General features: G+C 43.0%; 2 protein-coding genes across 2 annotated transcripts in view; both read right to left on the bottom strand.

The window, feature by feature from the left end:
- Positions 1–594: 594 nt before the first annotated feature.
- Positions 595–10,451, bottom strand: LOC307077856 (plectin-like; the record flags this gene model as incomplete). The annotated part of the gene is made up of 4 exons (XM_079739334.1): positions 595–622; positions 1,503–7,285; positions 9,822–10,172; positions 10,377–10,451. The coding sequence occupies 4 exons, from the start codon at positions 10,449–10,451 to the stop codon at positions 595–597; spliced, it is 6,237 nt and encodes a 2,078-aa protein (XP_079595460.1).
- Positions 10,452–18,600: 8,149 nt separating this feature from the next.
- LOC307077857 (desmoplakin-A-like) overlaps positions 18,601–20,810 on the bottom strand; it is a gene marked incomplete at both ends in the record, with an annotated part of 16,136 nt that continues 13,926 nt past the window's right edge. Inside the window, 3 exons of the mRNA XM_079739335.1 lie at positions 18,601–18,630; positions 18,730–18,868; positions 19,066–19,244. Coding sequence (XP_079595461.1) covers positions 18,601–18,630; positions 18,730–18,868; positions 19,066–19,244 — 348 coding nt within the window. The remainder of the gene's footprint in view (positions 18,631–18,729; positions 18,869–19,065; positions 19,245–20,810) is intronic.

The raw sequence follows: 20,810 nt of genomic DNA on the forward strand, positions 1-20,810 counted from the left end.
ATTCTGCCGCTAACAACCGTTCTCTATCTTCCTTAGCCACCACCCCTTTGACACATGCTTCCTCTACAGTCAGTTTTGTATTTGTTTCAGGATCAATGATGTGGCCTGTTGCAGCCTGCGCCTCCAATAGCTTATTAGCACTATCGGTTGGAATAAGTCCTTGCTTCTTGGCTTCTGCAAATGACATTTTGCCGTGATCTCCAGCAATCACAGCAGCAATAGCCCCGGTACCCTTTAGACTGATCTTTTTGTCTTTAGTTATGTCTGGAATAGTTTTCTCCTTCGTCAATAGCTGATTAAATGTGGGCTTGTCTAACACACCACAATCAAGCAATTGCTGTGCGGTGACCGGCTTGCGGACACCGTCAAAGATGAGTTTGTTTGGGTCTTGTTTTCCAGAAATAGGCAAAAGTAGCAGACCTGTGTCATATTCGGTCTTGCACCTTCTCTTCAATGACTCATATGTAACATCCTTCTCAGTGTCTGGGTCTATGTAACACTCTGGCTGCTGTTTTAGACAGCGTTTCAGCTCTTCATCAATAAGTTTGCCTTTTATTGCGGTATCTTTGGGTAGGAAAACACTGTTCACTGGGTCTAGAATGCCTCCTGCAGATTCTTGAGCCTGAAGCAGAGTAAGGGCGGTTTTCTTGTCCACAATTCCCTTATTCAGGGCTTCAAACACTGAAAGAGGCTTGGCGGTTGTCCGATTAGTGTAACCAATTGCAGCAGATTCTGCCGCTAACAACCATTCTCTATCTTCCTTAGCCACCACCCCTTTGACACATGCTTCCTCTACAGTCAGTTTTGTATTTGTTTCAGGATCAATGATGTGGCCTGTTGCAGCCTGCGCCTCCAATAGCTTATTAGCACTATCGGTTGGAATAAGTCCTTGCTTCTTGGCTTCTGCAAATGAAATTTTGCCGTGATCTCCAGCTATCACAGCAGCTATGGCCCCAGTACCCTTAAGACTAATCTTTTTGTCTTTGGATACGTCTGGAATAGTCTTCTCCTTCGTCAATAGCTGATTAAATGTGGGCTTGTCTAACACACCACAATCAAGCAATTGCTGTGCGGTGACCGGCTTGCGGACACCGTAAAATATGAGTTTGTTTGGGTCTTGCTTTCCAAAAATAGGCAAAAGTAGCAGACCTGTGTCATATTCAGTCTTGCACCTTCTCTTCAATGACTCATATGTAACATCCTTCTCAGTGTCTGGGTCTATGTAACACTCTGGCTGCTGTTTTAGACAGCGTTTCAGCTCTTCATCAATAAGTTTGCCTTTTATTGCTGTATCTTTGGGTAGGAAAACACTGTTCACGGGGTCTAGAATGCCTCCTACAGATTCTTGAGCCTGAAGCAGAGTAAGGGCGGTTTTCTTGTCCACAATTCCCTTATTCAGGGCTTCAAACACTGAAAGGGGCTTGGCTGTGGTCCGATCTGTGTATCCAATTGCAGCAGATTCTGCCGCTAATAACCATTCTTTATCTTCCTTAGCCACCAACCCTTGGTCACATGCTTCCTCTACAGTCAGTTTCCTATTGGTTTCCGGATCAATGATGTGGCCTGTGGCAGCCTGGGACTCCAAAAGCTTATTAGCACTATCGGTTGAAATAAGTCCTTGCTTCTTGGCTTCTGCAAATGACATTTTGCCGTGATCTCCAGCAATCACAGCAGCAATAGCCCCGGTACCCTTTAGACTGATCTTTTTGTCTTTAGTTATGTCTGGAATAGTTTTCTCCTTCGTCAATAGCTGATTAAATGTGGGCTTGTCTAACACACCACAATCAAGCAATTGCTGTGCGGTGACCGGCTTGCGGACACCGTCAAAGATGAGTTTGTTTGGGTCTTGTTTTCCAGAAATAGGCAAAAGTAGCAGACCTGTGTCATATTCAGTCTTGCACCTTCTCTTCAATGACTCATATGTAACATCCTTCTCAGTGTCTGGGTCTATGTAACACTCTGGCTGCTGTTTTAGACAGCGTTTCAGCTCTTCATCAATAAGTTTGCCTTTTATTGCGGTATCTTTGGGTAGGAAAACACTGTTCACTGGGTCTAGAATGCCTCCTGCAGATTCTTGAGCCTGAAGCAGAGTAAGGGCGGTTTTCTTGTCCACAATTCCCTTATTCAGGGCTTCAAACACTGAAAGAGGCTTGGCGGTTGTCCGATCAGTGTAACCAATTGCAGCAGATTCTGCCGCTAACAACCGTTCTCTATCTTCCTTAGCCACCACCCCTTTGACACATGCTTCCTCTACAGTCAGTTTCTTATTGGTTTCAGGATCAATGATGTGGCCTGTTGCAGCCTGCGCCTCCAATAGCTTATTAGCACTATCGGTTGGAATAAGTCCTTGCTTCTTGGCTTCTGCAAATGAAATTTTGCCGTGATCTCCAGCTATCACAGCAGCTATGGCCCCAGTACCCTTAAGACTAATCTTTTTGTCTTTGGATACGTCTGGAATAGTCTTCTCCTTCGTCAATAGCTGATTAAATGTGGGCTTGTCTAACACACCACAATCAAGCAATTGCTGTGCGGTGACCGGCTTGCGGACACCGTCAAAGATGAGTTTGTTTGGGTCTTGTTTTCCAGAAATGGGCAAAAGTAGCAGACCTGTGTCATATTCAGTCTTGCACCTTCTCTTCAATGACTCATATGTAACATCCTTCTCAGTGTCTGGGTCTATGTAACACTCTGGCTGCTGTTTTAGACAGCGTTTCAGCTCTTCATCAATAAGTTTGCCTTTTATTGCGGTATCTTTGGGTAGGAAGACACTGTTCACCGGGTCTAGAATGCCTCCTGCAGATTCTTGAGCCTGAAGCAGAGTAAGGGCGGTTTTCTTGTCCACAATTCCCTTATTCAGGGCTTCAAACACTGAAAGAGGCTTGGCGGTTGTCCGATCAGTGTAACCAATTGCAGCAGATTCTGCCGCTAACAACCGTTCTCTATCTTCCTTAGCCACCACCCCTTTGACACATGCTTCCTCTACAGTCAGTTTTGTATTTGTTTCAGGATCAATGATGTGGCCTGTTGCAGCCTGCGCCTCCAATAGCTTATTAGCACTATCGGTTGGAATAAGTCCTTGCTTCTTGGCCTCTGCAAATGAAATTTTGCCGTGATCTCCAGCTATCACAGCAGCTATGGCCCCAGTACCCTTAAGACTAATCTTTTTGTCTTTGGATAGTTCTGGAATAGTCTTCTCCTTCGTCAATAGCTGATTAAATGTGGGCTTGTCTAACACACCACAATCAAGCAATTGCTGTGCGGTGACCGGCTTGCGGACACCGTCAAAGATGAGTTTGTTTGGGTCTTGTTTTCCAGAAATGGGCAAAAGTAGCAGACCTGTGTCATATTCAGTCTTGCACCTTCTCTTCAATGACTCATATGTAACATCCTTCTCAGTGTCTGGGTCTATGTAACACTCTGGCTGCTGTTTTAGACAGCGTTTCAGCTCTTCATCAATAAGTTTGCCTTTTATTGCGGTATCTTTGGGTAGGAAGACACTGTTCACCGGGTCTAGAATGCCTCCTGCAGATTCTTGAGCCTGAAGCAGAGTAAGGGCGGTTTTCTTGTCCACAATTCCCTTATTCAGGGCTTCAAACACTGAAAGAGGCTTGGCGGTTGTCCGATCAGTGTAACCAATTGCAGCAGATTCTGCCGCTAACAACCGTTCTCTATCTTCCTTAGCCACCACCCCTTTGACACATGCTTCCTCTACAGTCAGTTTTGTATTTGTTTCAGGATCAATGATGTGGCCTGTTGCAGCCTGCGCCTCCAATAGCTTATTAGCACTATCGGTTGGAATAAGTCCTTGCTTCTTGGCCTCTGCAAATGAAATTTTGCCGTGATCTCCAGCTATCACAGCAGCTATGGCCCCAGTACCCTTAAGACTAATCTTTTTGTCTTTGGATACGTCTGGAATAGTCTTCTCCTTCGTCAATAGCTGATTAAATGTGGGCTTGTCTAACACACCGCAATCAAGCAATTGCTGTGCAGTGACTGGCTTGCGGACACCATCAAAGATGAGTTTGTTTGGGTCTTGCTTTCCGGAAATAGGCAGCAGTATCAGGCCTGTGTGAGATTCGGTCTTGCATCGTCTCTTCAAAGACTCATAGGTAACACCCTTCTCAGTTTCTGGGTCAATGTAACACTCAGGCTGCTGGTTTAGAGCGTGTTTCAGCTCTTCATTAAGAAGGTTATGTTTTATGGCTGTATCTTTGGGGAGGAACACACTTTTCACAGGGTCTAGAATGCCTCCAGCTGATTCTTGGGCCTGAAGCAGTGTTAGTGCAGTTTTCATGTCCACAAGTCCCTTCTTTATGGCGTCAAATACTGACAGAGGCCTTGACGTGCTACGATCATTGTAGCCAATAGCAGCAGCTTCTGCTGCTAACAACCGTTCTCTATCTTCCCTAGCCACCACCCCTTTATCACATGCTTCTTCCACAGTCAGACTGTGATTGCTTCTAGGATCAATAATGTGGCCTGTGGCTGCTTGAGCCTCTAATAACAGATTAGCGCTCTCTTTTGAAAGTAGACCTTGTTTCTTGGCATCATCAAAGGACATTTTGCCTACCTTTCCAGCGATTACCCCACTAATGCATCCAGTGCCTTTGAGACTGTCTCTGTTGATCAGAGAAACTTGTGGTACAGTTTTAGCTCCTTTTACTAATTCTTTAAATGTTGGCTTGTCCAGAACGCCACAATCAAGCAGCTGCTGTGCGTTGACTGGCTTGCGGACACCATCAAAGATGATTAAGCTTGGGTCTTGCTTTTCAGAAATAGGCAGCAGTATCAGGCCTGTGTGTGATTCGGTCTTGCACCTTTTCCTCAAAACTTCATAGGGAACACCCATCTCAGTTTCTGGGTCAATGTAATACTCAGGTTGCTGGTTTAGAGCGTGGTTCAGCTCTTCATCAAGAAGTTTATGTTTTATGGCTGTATCCTTGGGGAGGAAAACACTCTTCACAGGGTCTAGAATGCCTCCTGCAGATTCTTGCGCCTGAAGCAGAGTAAGTGCGGTTTTCTTGTCCACAATTCCCTTCTTCATGGCTTCAAACACTGATAGATGCTTTGCTGTTCTACGATCATAGTAGCCAATAGCAGCAGCTTCTGCTGCCAGCAACCTGTCCCTATCTTCCCTTGCTACCACCCCTTTGTCACATGCTTCCTCTACAGTCAGATTTTGATTGGTTCTAGAATCAATGATGTGGCCTGTGGCAGCCTGGGCCTCCAGTAGCATATAAGCACTCTCTGGTGGAACAAGACCTTGCTTTTTGGCCTCTGCCAAGGACATTTTGACTTGATTGCCAACTATCACAGCGGCAATGGGCCCATTCCCCTTAAGACTAACTACTTTGTCGGTAGACACCTCTGATACAGTTTTCTCTCCCGTGCATAGCTCTTTCAATGTGGGCTTGTCTATCACACCACAATCAAGCAACTGCTTTGCTGTGACCGGCTTTCGAACTCCATCAAATACCAAATTGGACGGGTCTAGCCTTTGAGGGACAGGAAGGAGCAGTAGTCCTGTGTTTGGCTCTGTTTTGCATCTTCTTTTAAGTGATCTATAGCTGGCACCTTGCTCTGTTGTTGGGTCCAAGTAGAGCGCAGGCCTTTGGTCCAAAGCCTTGTCCATTTGCTCATTGATCAGATCACGCTCGTAGGCAATGTCTTTTGGGACGAAAACACTAAGAATGGGATCTAGAAAACCACCTGTAGACTCCTGTGCTTGAATCAGACGCAGTGCTGTGTTGTTGTCAATCAATCCTTTCTTCATTGCCTGGAATGCTGATAACGGTTTCCCTGTACTACGATCGTGGTAGCCAACAGCAGCTGCCTCAGCAGCAAGCAATCTCTGCCGGTCGTTTTCATCCACCAATCCTTGGTCGCAGGCCTCCTCCACTGTCAACTTCTGATTTGCTATGGGATCAATTATGTGACCTGTGGCAGCTTGGGCATCCAAAAGAAGATCAGCACAATCGAGAGGAAGAAGATCTTTTTCTTTGGCTTCACTCAGAGACATTTTACTTAAGGGCCCAGAAAGGGACACTGTACCTTTTGCACTTGCAATAATTACTCCAGCAATAGGTCCAGTCCCTTTGAGAATGATCTTTTTGTCAACAGACACATCTTGGACGCTTATTTCCCCTTTCAACAGTTGATCTAACATTGGTTTATCCAACACACCACAATCATTTAACTGCTTTGCTGTAACTGGTTTGCGTACACCGTCAAACACCAGTTTGGATGGGTCTAGCTTTTTGGAGACTGGAAGAAGCAGTAGTCCTGTGTTTGGCTCTTTTTGGCATCTCCTTTTAAGTGAGATATAGCTGGCACCCAGTTCTGTGTCTGGGTCCATGTAGAGCTCAGGCCTCTGATTCAAAGCCAGATAAATATCCTCATTGATCAGATCACGCTCAATGGCAATGTCTTTTGGGAGGAATACACTAAGCTTGGGATCTAGAATGCCACCTGTACACTCCTGTGCTTGAAGCAGACGCAGTGCTGTGCTTTTGTCAACCAATCCTTTCTTCATTGCTTGGAATGCTGATAGCGGTTTCCCTGTTCCAGGATCATGGTAGCCCACAGCAGCTGCCTCAGCAGCAAGCAATCTCTGCCGGTCGTTTTCATCAACCAATCCTTGGTCGCAGGCCTCCTCCACTGTCAACTTCTGATTCAGTCTAGGATCAATCATGTGCCCTGTGGCAGCTTGGGCATCCAAAAGAAGATCAGCACAATCCAGAGGAATAAGGTTTCCTTTTTTGGCTTCACTCAGGGACATTTTACTTAAGGGCCCAGACATGGAGAATGTACCTTTCTGACTTGCAATCACTACCCCAGCAATGGGTCCAGTCCCTTTAAGAATTACCTTTTTGTCAACAGACACAGCCGGGACCCTCTTTTTCCCTTCCAACAGTTTGTTAAATGTTAGTTCATCCAACACACCACAATCATGTAACTGTTTTGCTGTGACTGTCTTGCGTACACCATCAAAGATAAGGTTTGGAGGCTCTCTCACTGCCTTTAGCTCAGTCGCCATTGTGTTTCTGGAAATAATCACCTCTGAGTCCTTTCTTAGCCTCTGTATCTCACCTTTAAGGTCATTTATCTCCTGCTCAAAGCGATCTTTGTCAGAGTCGTACTGTCTTGTTTGGCTCTCCTTGCCGTCATATTTGTCCTTCAAGAACCTAAATTCATTCTTTAGCCTATCGTTCTCTTCCTGTAGACGTTGTTTGATGTGGCACTCCGATTCCAGAGATAGCTTGATGCGCTCAAGATCCTCCGTAGTCTGCAAATAGGAAATAAAGGGAGAAACGGAAATAGCAGCATTAATAAGGGTAAAATGACATTAAGTACATAGAGAAACGAATTGAAATAATTCCAAAAATAACTAATATGCACTTCAAAATGTATGTGTATGTTATAAAATCACTTTTTACAAAAAGGTTTTGTTAAAATGGCAAACTAAGATTTTCATATAAATAAGTCACCATCTATTGCACTATTAGGTGATTGAAAAATGGTGATTGAAAGCCCTTGTATTTGGAGTACAGGTATTCTCATGAACTGGATGTCTATGAAAACACTGTAGGGAACTATGGGAAAATGTATTAACCAAAAAGAGAACCATGACCAAACGTTTGAGATTGCCACTTTAAGTAAATGCTAATAATGATGAGCAAATAAGTTGAAAATGTATGATAAAAATGTTGTTACATGATTTTCCAAAGTTAGTAAGTATAGTGCCAATATTTCTAATGGCAATGCAGACACATAGGATATCCATTCAGTTCAAATGTACAATTCATATTTCACTTTCATAAACAACTTGCACATCACCAATCGCGTCCTAGTATAATTTACAACAGTGTGATAATTCACAAGATATAATAAAAAACAAACAACTAATAGGCAAAAAACTATACAAGACTATAACAAGAAACTACAGTTCACACTCTACAATTTGACAGAACGACAATTTTTTTAAAGTAAAATCAAGCCACTAGGCATCAATTTTAAGAATCATATTTTTGTAAAGCAAAGTCTTTTTTTTTGTAAAGTAAACCAATTGAACAATTGTTCAAATTGCTGATTGTTGCTTTGAAAATTTTCATTTTGCATGCGAGGACCAGTAAAATTACAGAGAAATTAATATGGAGAAACAAAAGCATGATTCCAAACAGAACAAAAGGAAAAAGACATGCAGATAATAGTGTATACAGTAAACAAGGAATACACTTTAGGTTGTGAGCTAGGATTACAGCTAGGGGATAGGGAGAGCCACAGATAACATGCAAATGGTTTGCATGCAATCATATTTAAACACATAATGGTAGTGTGTTCTGTGTTCAAATAATTCACCAAAAATTCACTCAGACATCAGCAGGTGTTCATGCATGCGGAAGAAGGGATGACCGACGGTCATTCACTACTAGTAATACGGAATAGACTATCTGGAAAGATTAAAGCAGTCCAGAACTACAGTTTCTATGTACCTCAATCGACTGCTTTTGGGTTTTCTCTATCTCCAGCTTGAATTTTTCCCTCTCTGTGGAAAGTTCTGTGACAAGGTGCTTGTAGTCTAAACTTCTGCGGTTACTACTCTGCAACTGGTGCTCCAAGGCAGAGACTTGAGTGACCAGCTCTTCATCACTTCCCAGTTTGGATCTTAGAAGCTCATCTCTCTCATGGCTTACGACTAGCAGCACCTCCTCCAATCTGATCCTCTCTTTGGTCAGGGTTTCTGTATTCTCCTTCCACTTCTGAAGCTCAACAGAGTTCTGGTTCAACGCCTCACTCTTCTCTTCGATAGATTTGTAAAGGTTCTCCTTGCAAATATTGGCCTCCTTTACAATTGCCTGCTCTTGAAGAAGGTTTTGCTGAAGGGCCATCAGTTCAAAACTAAACTTGCTCAGGTGCTCTGAAGAGGTCTTGTTTTGTCTCAAGCTTTGGTCCAGTTCACCTTTCAACCTTAGTATCTCCTCCTCAACTCTTTTCTCTGCAGTGGTGGCCTTTTCTTGGCTTTTAAGCAGCAAGTTGAGGTTACTGGTATACTCCCTTATTGTGATTGTGGTCTGCTCCAGCTCTGTTTCTATCATCTTCCTTTGATTCACTTCCTCTTGATTGGACTTCCTTAGCACCTCTACCTGGCTCTCCAGCTCGTCTCTTACGGACTGAAGGTCCTTTATGCGGCCCTGTAACCTGATGACATTCTGTTCCGCTCTGCTTCTTTCGCTAACCTGCCTCTCAATCTCAAAGTGCATCCTCTCAAGTCCCTCTTCACACTCCTTCAACCCTGCGATAGATACGGAGGAGCTAGCCAGCTCCATGTGTAGCTTGGCCAGGGTCTCCTCCAAAACATTCTGGCCTTCCTCTATGGTTGTTCTCCTACGTGTCTCCTCCGACAGGCTATGTGTGACGTATGCCACCTGGGCACTCTTCTCTTCCAGCGTCTTTTTGAGTTCAACCAGCTCCACCCTGTGCCGGACATCGTGTGCCTCTCTCTGCCTTATCAGCGACTCCAGCTGCTCCTCCAGTTCTCTCCTCTGGCGTCCCTCCTCCGCGATAACAGAGAGCTGATTTAGAGCCCGCTGCTCTGCCCTCCTCCTGCCCTCCTCGGCCTCGCCGATTGACAGCCCGTGCCTGGTCAGTTCCTCCTGCAGATCCTTCTTCTCTGCCTCCATGCGATCACATTGCAGCTTCTGCTCAGTTGCAGCCTCCTCCCACTGGGCGGCGAGAAGCTCAATGTCTGCGTGACTGGCCTGGATCTGGGATTCATAGCTGAGCTTTAAGCTTTTCATCTCAGCAATGCAAACAGCCCTTACCTTTGATGTCTCCAACTGCAGTTCTCTCACCCTTGCCGACTCGTCGGCCAGCCTCTGACACAGCTGCTCAGCCTCACGCTCCTTATCTGTCATCTTCTTCTCCGCTCTTCTCAGCAGAATCTCATATTCTTCCTTTTGCTTGTTGTAGCGATCCTCTGCCAGCCTCCTTTTCCGCGACTCGTCTTCATTTCCGTTCTCCACCGACAGCAGCTGCTCCTTGGAATTGGAGAGCTCCAGCTGATAGCGGGCAAGAGCATCCTGCAGCTCCCGGTTCTTGGTGGTGTTGCTCTCGATCGACCCCTTCAGCAGCCGGAGCTCCTCCTCGAGAAGATCAATTCTGGTATTACGAATCTAATGCGAGACATAACACAAAGATGTGTGAAAAAATTGCCGAAACCCCATAAAGGACAGGAGTTTATATTCTTCAATGGAATGTCATGTTTTAAACAATGAACATTAAAAGACCAATATTTGGGCACTGATGTGCTGGAGCAAACATGTTGGAAGTGAGTTTAGTTAGAATATTATTTTAATACAATTAACATATTGGGATACCTTGAGCTCCTCCATATTTTTCTGCATTGCTCCCAGGTATGTGTAGTAGTCACCAGAGAGAGTGAACAGCTCCATGTAGCGAGTTTGCATTTCCACAGCCTGAAGAAGAGATTACAAAATGTTTGTTGTATTTGTTACAGAGATATTTTACAAGAGAGAAACAAATTAGCATGAGTGAAAAAAGCTTTCAGAAGTTGATTTTATAAGGCTATAAAAAAGAAGTATATTTCTACAGCCACCAGTTTACACATTGTTTGTAAACCATTACATACTTATCTACACTTTACCAGTGCTGGCTGAGTTTGGGGTTACCAAATACTGCTGATGGCATTTCTTCAGAGGATATTCTGAAGAAATGCCATCATCTGCAGTATCTGCTTAGGAAACTAAAATAATTTGATGTAAGCAAGGATTATTTATGAATATTTATGCATAACTTTTTAAATTTTCCAAAAATAATTTTTCACCAAAAATCTAAATAAAATATTAAACGTTTAAAAATTAAACTTAAATATTTTCAACGTCTCGAAAATCAACATGCCAAAGTAACCTGCATAATTCAATGTATGAAATTCAGTATTAACATCCGGGGACCCAAGGAAGGGCAATCGATCCTAGATGCTAGATCGCGGTCAAGCAAGTAGAGCGGGAATAAGAGCGTCACTCGCTGGTTCTTTCTTTCTTGATAAAAACGTTAATTCTAAACAGCATTTTACACAGTAGCCTATAATAGGAAATGCTCAAAGGTAAATCAACGTCATTAAACACTGTAGCTTTTTATGGGGAGAGAAGCAACAGTGGTGGACCTTACTAAACGCCCTATCCATTGAATCGGTCTGAAAAATTTAATGTGCTTTTAATTTATTAAGCACATTTAATATCAAGGTGAGGTGGGGGGGGTCTTATCTTTTATTTATGTGTTTGTTATAATGCACACCGTTTTATTTTTTTTCACTGCAGTATGAAATAAACGATGAACTAATTAATGCCTGTTTGTGAAGTGTGTTTGTGATTGCAGTGACTTGGTTGGATTTACATGGAGCGTAAGGGTAATTGTAGTGGATTAAGGAGCCCAATTTATTAGGGCACCAATTTGGGGTGATCCGAGGTCCCTTTCCTATGTTTGGTGTGATGCTGGGCCGATCTGAAGCCCACTGCCCACTGTGGAACGAGAGCACAGAGCCAACGGTATTGGGCAACTGAAGCGGCAGTAGCTTGAAGATCCAGTGGAAGCACGGCGTGCCTCGGGAAGAAGCGCCCGACAGCAACCTGCTTTTAATGTGTCATCCTCATATCTGTATCATGTCACTCGGTGCGGAAGAGTGTTGGCTCTGCACGCTCGTTGCGCTCTTGTTATGCAACCACAGAGGCATATCAACCGTTTTGCTCCAGCCACTTAACATACACCCGGTGTCACAAATAGTGATGGGTCGGTCGCGAACGAACCGGTTCAAATAGCCGGCTCTTTTAAGTGAACGATGGGAGTCGGCTCCCGACCGTGAGCCGTTTATTTTATTTTATATATATATATATATATATATATATTAGTGCTGTCAAGCGATTAAAATATTTAATTGCGATTAATCGCATCAATGTCATAGTTAACTCGCGATTAATCGCGATTAATTGCACATTTCTTTATATACTAAATATCCCTTGATTTCGTGCTGCTAGCCTTTTAATGAGATCAGAGTGTTGAGAAGGACAGTAATAAAATATATTTGGTAAGATGGATATAAGAAGAGACCCGCAGTGAATTCAACCCGGTCCACTTGACATCAGGGAGGTGCATGACAGTGGTAGGCCTACCGTAAAACTTCAATAGCCCAGGCTTTTATTTGTTTCAATCACTGAACTTTCGAACAAAACTCTTGCTCATTAAAGGTGGGAAATACTATAACATTTATTATTTAAACCAGCATGAATATTCCTACCGTACGAAGGCCTATACACATTACCAGGCTATCGAATAACACCTACACACACACGGCGGCGGAGTGGTAATCGGGAGAGCTGGGGTGGGCCGTTAACGTTTCGGGGCTATGGGGCTGATTACTGCGGGATAACAATATTGCGTTTATAAAAGTTTCTTGCAGCGCCGTCCGACAGCCTGAGCTGTGCGCCCACAACCTCTCACTCACTCAACAGCCGTAACACTCAAAAACTGTCAACGTCGCAACCAAGTCGATTTTGTCTAGAGGGGAGTAACTGAGCGGCCCCTTCCGAAGTGGTACAGCCCAGGTGGTCCTTGAACTGCGATTGGTCGGAAAGAGGTGACAGCTAATGACAACATTGAACTCTAGTACCAGGCTCAAACAGAGTGACACACAAACACACACACACTTTTAAGGAGTTTTTGTGCGGCGTGATTGTTGTTTTGTTTCCGGTGTAACTAGATCCGGTATGGTTTTGGAGTTTTTCTTAAGTGACTAGTTGTTGCTAGACAGCAGGTGAAAAAACGACAATGTTTGCCAAACCAAAAGAGCGTTAATCGCGCGATAAAAAAATTAACGCCGTTAAAATTGGTTTGCGTTAACGCCGTTAATAACGCGTTAAACTGACAGCACTAATATATATATATATATATATATATATATATATATATATATATACATAAAAAGTTTGCCTAGGCAGAATGATGAATATGAAGATCTCCGCGCTACGGGTAATCCGTGCGTGTGTGCATTGACTGACTGTCACCTGCATGCATGCAACCAATAAAGTGGGGATAGAAAAGGATCATACCCTTAAGCAAGCAGCGAGGGGCGGGAATGCGCGTTGCACTCATATGCAACGAAAACAAACAGCTACATCAATTTGTTGATATTAGAAAATGTAATTTATACTTTTGAATAATAATAGGATGCATTGAATAATTTAAGTGATATATAGGCCTACACATACAAATCATAAGGCTACATTTTGCTGAATTATAAAAGGTATAAGAGGTAATATGAAGAGCCGTTTGGGAGCCGAACGAGCCTGCTGCATGTTTCCGCACGTGAATGACTTCATGCCTGTCTACGCTTCAAACTCGTGCATGTTGCAGAAAATGTGAAACAGTGCCCCCTGGGGTCACACTATTCGGTGGGTCGCAGTATTCTGTGTAACACTCGCTCTCCTTGATTGACCGCAATCTAACATCTAGGATCGATTGCCCTTCCTTGGGTGACCCGATGTTAACGCTGAATTTCATGCATTGAATTTTGCAGCTGGCTTTGGCATGTTGAATTTGTCGACGTTGAAAATATTTAAGTAGATTTTTTTAACGTTGAATATTTAATTTTGAATATTTTAACATTGAAAAATAAAGCTGAAAATGATTAAGTTAAATTCAGAGGCAAAAAATTCAGGTACGTTATTTCAGTGCATAAATATTCAGTGCTTAGAGTATACAAGGACATTCTAACTACATTTTGCTACTCATTCATTGGAAGTGTCATAACCTTTTCATTTACTTGTTGATTTTACTCTATTAGTCTTCAAAATAGAAAACTGCTTACATCAAACTGCTAAAGTCTGCTCATGAACTATTGGACACCCCCTGAGAGCTCTGTTTACACTATGCGATCAGCAGACCTTGAAGATTGCCTGTAGGATCCTTCATGATCCATTGCATGTTATGGGCCCTATTTTAACGGTCTGAAATGCGTGAGAAGCGCCAAGCGCAAGTAGCTTTGTGGGCGGATCTATGGCGATGTTGCTATTTTACCGGCACAAAAATTACTCATGCGCCCGGCGCAAATCTAAAAAGGGTTGGTCTGAAGTAGCCTAATTACCCGTAGGTGTGGTTTGGACGTAACGTGCAATAAACCAATGAGAGTGCCAGCTCCCATCCCCTTTAAGAGCCATGAGCGCATTTGAATCTGACGAGTTGATATTTTGACAGTGCGTCTGCAGTCTCCGATGAGACAGATGCACATGAATTTCAAACTTCAAATGGCTCAGTTTATGGCCAAATAATATGGCCTAATTCACACATTCACACAATACTTAACAAACATATGAAATGCGGTAACTGTGGTTCTATTTAATGATATACGCAATACATTATAAACATTGTTTCTTATCAGTATTGTATGCATTATCGTTATCGACTTGTGTTCCTAATATGCATGTGTCCCCCCGTTAATATAGATTGCCATGGACTGTATTATGCGTTACGTGTTTAGTTTGCGTGTGTTTAAACAGATGGACGCACACGCACGCTCGCATTCATTAATTCTTTTACACATACACACCCGCACGCCCGCATTAATTCATTCTTTTTAACACACACTCGCAGTAAAACAATGTTTTCTCACGATCAAAAACTCATCAAGCCTAAAAGTAATGGGCATGTACACGATGTCTGTGTCAAGAAAATATGTGTTTGCTCTATGGTGTTTGCAGATGCATTGATTTAAAAGTACAACTTATTACCACTGTATCAGCTGTTGTTTCCCAAATAATTTACCAAGAATGTGTTGCTAGGTAGATGAGAGAAGCAAAGTGTATGCGCGAGGTGCACAAGCAACATTATGCATGCACACTTAAAATAGCATCTGAACAACGCGCCACTGACTTTAAACCAGGTATTTCCTGGTTTGTGGCGCAAGTGATTTCTGAAACTGCAAAATAGCACCAGGGAACGTTTGCGCCAGAACACGCCTCCTCCTTTCGCCGAACCGCCCCTTGGGGCGCAAGATCATTCCCTAATTTACCGACGCATGGCGCAGGAGGGAAAAGAATGCTCTGCACCAGTTGCAAACTAGCAACGACACATGCGCCAGTGAGAAAGTCAATTGTGCCGGATGCAAGATAGGGCCCTATGTCTTCATCGTTTGAGTGGCTCCCCTCAGGGCGCAGACTCCACTGTCCAGGCTGTAGGACCCAGAGGAGGAAGGTGACCTTTGTCCTCAGGGCTGTTCTGCTCCTAAACTCCCAGCCCTCCCCCCACCCCCCAAATCCCTGGACTCCACCACAGTACTCAGTACACTGATGACTGATGCACTCATCCCATCCCCCTTCCCCCTTTTTTATATGCTACTTTTTATTAATTAAATCACTGATGATGTTCTGTATATGGTTGAATACGCTGCTCTTTGTGCCTTTTAATTGACCCTTGGGGATGAATAAAGTGCTTTGAATTGAATTGAAATACCTGCTTACTAATCTCTGCCCTCAGCGACATGATGGGTTGAAAGATGAAGCGAAAGAAAGTGAAACGCCCTATTCACCAAGGCTTTAGATTAATCTAAAGTGGCTCCCCTCAGGGCATAGACTGAGAGCTCTGTGCAGCACTGAGACCGCCCTTATTAAAGTTGTAAACGACATCCGTCTTAACACAGACTCTGGCAAAACCTCAATACTAATGCTACTAGACCTCAGTGCTGCATTCAACACTGTAGACCATACAATACTTTTGGACAGGTTAGAAAACTGGGTGGGGCTTTCAGGCAGCCTTTTGGTTCAGGACCTACCTACAAAATAGGAAGTACTTTGTTTCCATTGGCGACTTTGCATCAGAATCAACCAACGTGACATGTGGAGTCCCACAAGGTCCGATCTTAGGACCCTCTTTATTCAACATCTACATGCTCCCACTATGGCAATTCATGCAAAATAACAATGTTGACCATCATTGCTATGCTGATGACACACAAATCTATGTATCGCTATCACCAAATGACTATCGGCCCATAGATCTGCTGCGCCAGTGCATTGAGCAAGTGAAAGACTGGATGTGCCGAAATTTCCTTCAACTAAATGAGGAAAAAACTGAGATAATTGTATTTGGTGCTAAAACGGAAAGGCTTAAAGTAACCCAACACCTTCACTCTCTGTCCCTGAAAACCTTAATCAAAGCCAGAAATCTAGGGGTTATCATGGATTCAGATTTACATTTCGACAGTCACATCAAATCAGTTACAAAATCTTCATATTATCACCTTAAAAATGTAGCAAGACTTAGAGGGCTTATGACCACCGAAGACTTACAAAATCTTGTACATGCCTTTATCACTAGTAAGCTTGATTACTGCAATGGTCTCCTTACAGGTCTCCCAAAGCAAACTCTGAGGAAGCTTCAGCTTGTTCAGAATGCTGCTGCTAGGGTTCTAACAAAGACCAAAAAATTTGAACATATTACACCTATTCTTAAATCGTTACATTGGCTTTCTGTAGGTCAGAGAATGGATTTTAAAATCATTTTGCTAACCTATAAATCCCTACATGGCTTAGGCCCAAAATATTTAACTGATATGCTTCCACTACATAAGCCTTCTAGACCACTAAGACCTTCTGAGACCAATCTGTTAATTATCCCCAGAGTAAACACGAAACATGGGAAAGCAAGATTTAGTTACTACAACAAATAGCTGGAATAAATTCCCTGAGAATTTAAGACTTGCCCCAACTCTGAGCACCTTTAAAACAAGACTGAAGACTTTTATGTTTGCTTTAGCTTTCTGCTAAATCTTAAATTTTTAACTTTCCCTTTATTTTTTATTTTTACCAGAAAGATACATGATCTGATACCAGACAGAAAGGATAAGGGTTTGAGACCCAAGTTCTGTCTGGGTTAGAGTCCTAGAATCAGGGTTGGAGTCCCAGAGAAAGGACAAAGTTCCTTTAGGTCGGGTTGGAGTCCCAGAGAAAGGACCAAGTTCCTTTAGGTCGGGTTGGAGTCCCAGAGAAAGGCCTGAGTTCTGTCTGGGTTAGAGTCCCGACGTCTGTCTGGGTTGAAGTCCCAGAATAAGGCCTTTGGTTTGTGGTTAGATTCCCGACGTGTGTCTGGGTTAGAGTCCTAGAATCTGGGTTAGAGTCCTAGCATAGAGTCCTAGAATAGAACTAGAGTCCTAGAATAGAAATTGACTAGAATCCGGGTTGGAGTCCCAGAGAAAGGACCAAGTTCCTTTAGGTCGGGTTGGAGTCCCGACGTGGGTACCATATTCCTTTAGGTTGGGTTGGAGTCCGGACGTGGGTACCAGAGAGACTGTTGATCTGATCTTAAATACATTGCACTTTCTATTTTACTCATTTCTTTGCATATGTTTTCTTTTACTTATCTATTATTTTATTTTATTGTATGACAATGTTTATATGTGAAGCACTTTGAGTCTGCCTTGTGTATGAAAAGTGCTATATAAATAAAGTTGCTTTGCCTTGCCTAAAGTCTGATGTGTGAGACTACCTCTTGATTAAGCTCTGTAGATGGAGACGTCAGTATGGTCCTCTTGATGGGGATGTTGAGAAGAGTCTCTAATCCAGATCCGTATGCGGCAAGGTCTGATTCGTAGTCCTAATAAACAAAAGTTTACATTGAAAACAATAATAAAATGAACAGAATAGAGTTCCAAATGGATTTTCAGTGTATCTGTGATGTCTCTTTATTACCTTGATGGAGCTCACACAGTCCCCAGACTCGGTCAACACACTATCTAATGTCCTTCTCTTCTCCTTGATCTCAGAGTTCAGTGCCTGGGAAACGGAAATGAAGTTCCGTTAGGTCATGTTGCATTTCTTATGATTAACACCAACGTCTTGGACCATAAAGTGAGCAGGTGAAAGACCTTCTGTTGGCTGATGTGTAGGATGACAGTTTCGAGGTCCTCTATCTTCGTGGACTGCAGGGCCTTCTGGCGTTTCTGTGTGGAGTTGATCCACTCATCAAGGGATGTGCTGTCTTTCTTGTACTGCTGCAGCTGGGGAACGTAGAACTCCAGATCCTTCATTCTGAAGGAGGAAAAACACAAGGTCAAACACATGCACAAGACCGCTTCATAGTTCATGCAATCATGCAAAAGTGTGTGCGATCTTGTATTTGTGTATGTGTCTAGGGGCTGAGAACACACCTGCAGTCAATCTGGGTATGGATGCGTCTCCAGCGGTTTGTCAACTGGCCCACCAGCTCGCTGTATGTAGCCAGGGTCATATCACACCTGAGGGAGGAGTCGCCCACCTGGCTGTTCCAGTTGTTCGTCTTTTCCATCTCTGCCTCCATGGAGTCAAAAACGTCCCTCTTCTGGTCCAACTCAACCTTCATATTCTACAACCGACGACATGGTAATGTGTCAATGAGTAGTGGGAGAGGAGTAAGGAATTGAGTGATTCGGGACCGCAAGGAAAGATATCATCAGGAGTTTTCCTAGTACATTCATTACATGCTTTACTACAAGTCAGCAGCTAGGGGCTTTAATTTGGGACCAGATAAACAAAACAAAATGATGTTAGATGACGTCAATTAGATGTCTTTGTACTCCCACGCCACACCCTGTCATGTGCGCAGTAGGCATGACTTGTAACAGAATCCTCATCAAATACTTTAAAAGCCATTGGATGATAAGAATCAATGATGAACATAGAGCATTACCTTGAGGTACATTATGTAGTCCTCTACCTCTCTGGGTGAGAGGGAAGTGGTATCCTTCTCTGTCAGCCTGGCCTCATGCACTTTCACTATGTCTTCACCGTGTGACACGCTCTCCAGCAGGTTCCTGAGGGCCCGCAGTCTGAGTTTGAGAAATGAAAGAATAAAGTACAGTTTAGAAAAATAACATTAGGGAGGTGTGGATTGTTAGTGTACTCGAATTCTAAATCTGCTACCTGCTGACATATTTAGAGCTTTGTATGGTATTTTGCATTGTTCTAGGAATGGCTTATGTTAATTGTGATGTGTATGTGAGAGCATTTGTGCGTGTCATTGTACCTCTGCAGGTAAGCTGAGAGGCTGGAATCCAGAACACTCAGTCTTTGGGTGATTCCCCCGATATCACTGCGTAGGAACTGGGCTTTGTCAGCATCTGCCATGCCCTCGACCTCCATCAAAATCATGTCCTTGATACGCAGGATGTCCCCCTGGATGTCGTCAATGTCTCGTTGTACCGTCTGAACACAACACAAGCACGTGCACACAGTGTCACTCCCTATGCTCTTAAGATGTGGAATCATTGGGAATATTTTTATTTGTACGTCATCTATACATAATAATAATAATAATTATATATAATATAATAATAACTAGAAAATGCATTTCCTGCAGAAAATGCGGTGAGTGCTGTAGTGCAAAGTGAGGTTGAAAATATTTTTTAATAAAGCCACATAGATTAAGACATAAAGAAACGTTTAATGGCTTAAATCTAGTGAAGGGATTTGAACAAAAGTTCAAAAGTCTAAATGGAGTAAACAATGTAAACATGCACACCATTTAAGGAAATGTAAATGGTTGGAAACAAATAAAGTAACAGCTGAATGAAAAGCACAAAGCATTGCTAAAAATGCAGAAATGTAAAAGGTCAAATGTATTGCCCTGCACTGCTGGTGTGTGTGTGTGTGTGTGTCTCTTTAAGAGAATAGCGAGCCAGTGTGTGATTGAAAGTAGCCCAATAGAGCGGGGAAAACAGCCCAATCTGGCAACACTGCCTGAACGTCCTCCAAAAGTAGCCCAATCCAGCGGAAAAAACGCCCAATGAATTGAACTGAAGAATCTGAAAGGTCAAATGTATTGCCCTGCACTGCTGCGGTGTTTGTGTGTGTGTGTGTGTGTGTGTGTGTGTGTGTGTGTGTGTGTGTGTGTGTGTGTGTGTGTGTGTGTGTGTGTGTGTGTGTGTGTGTGTGTGTGTTTAAGAGAATATCGAGCCGGTGCGTGATTAAAAGCAGCCCAATAGAGTGGGAAAAACACCCCAATCTGGCAACAATGCCTGAACGTCCACCAAAAGTAGCCCAATCTGGCGGGAACAACTGCCCATTCTGGCAACACTGCTGAACGTCCTCACGCTCCAGCGTCAACGTAAATCAACGAGACCAACTGAAAACGAAGCCGGTACGAAACTAAAACTGTGATTCTGAAGAAAGTTTAAATGAATTTGAAATGGTTTGAACGAACATAAACGGTTGAAAAATGATTTAGTTACGTCTTAAACAGTTGAAGTACAAGAGGACGGCTCCACTGTCCTTCCATTGACTCCCATGTTAAAAAAGATAGTATTTTAAAAGCAGGATATCATAAAAGTATAAAACATTTTAAAAATCTGAAAAGAAGCTCGCGATTCCAAGCTATTCTGAATATGTTAAAATTTGAATGGAGTCTCTAGGTGAAAAATTGAGGAAGGAGATAGGTCTCAAAGTTTGTAGAGAATAAGAAAGAAAGAAAGAATAAAACTTATTAAGAACAATAGCTGAGCGCTGCATGCAGCACTCACCTAATAATAATATCTTTATTTATATAGCACCTTTAAAAACAATGGTTTACAAAGTGCTTTGACATAAAACATTTAAGTGCTTTGAAATAAGATATTTAGGAAGAGAAAAAAAAGACGGCATCACGTAAAAGCAAGTCTATAAAAATGTGTTTTAAGAAGTGATTTAAAAGAGGGTTACTGATTCAGCAAGCCTTAACTCCCCGGGCAGGTCGTTCCAAAGCCGAGGCACCCTGGATGAGTGTGCATGCATGTT

The sequence above is a fragment of the Pollachius pollachius genome (assembly GCF_949987615.1).
Source record: "Pollachius pollachius genome assembly, chromosome: 7".
Taxonomy (NCBI): Eukaryota; Metazoa; Chordata; class Actinopteri; order Gadiformes; family Gadidae; genus Pollachius; species Pollachius pollachius.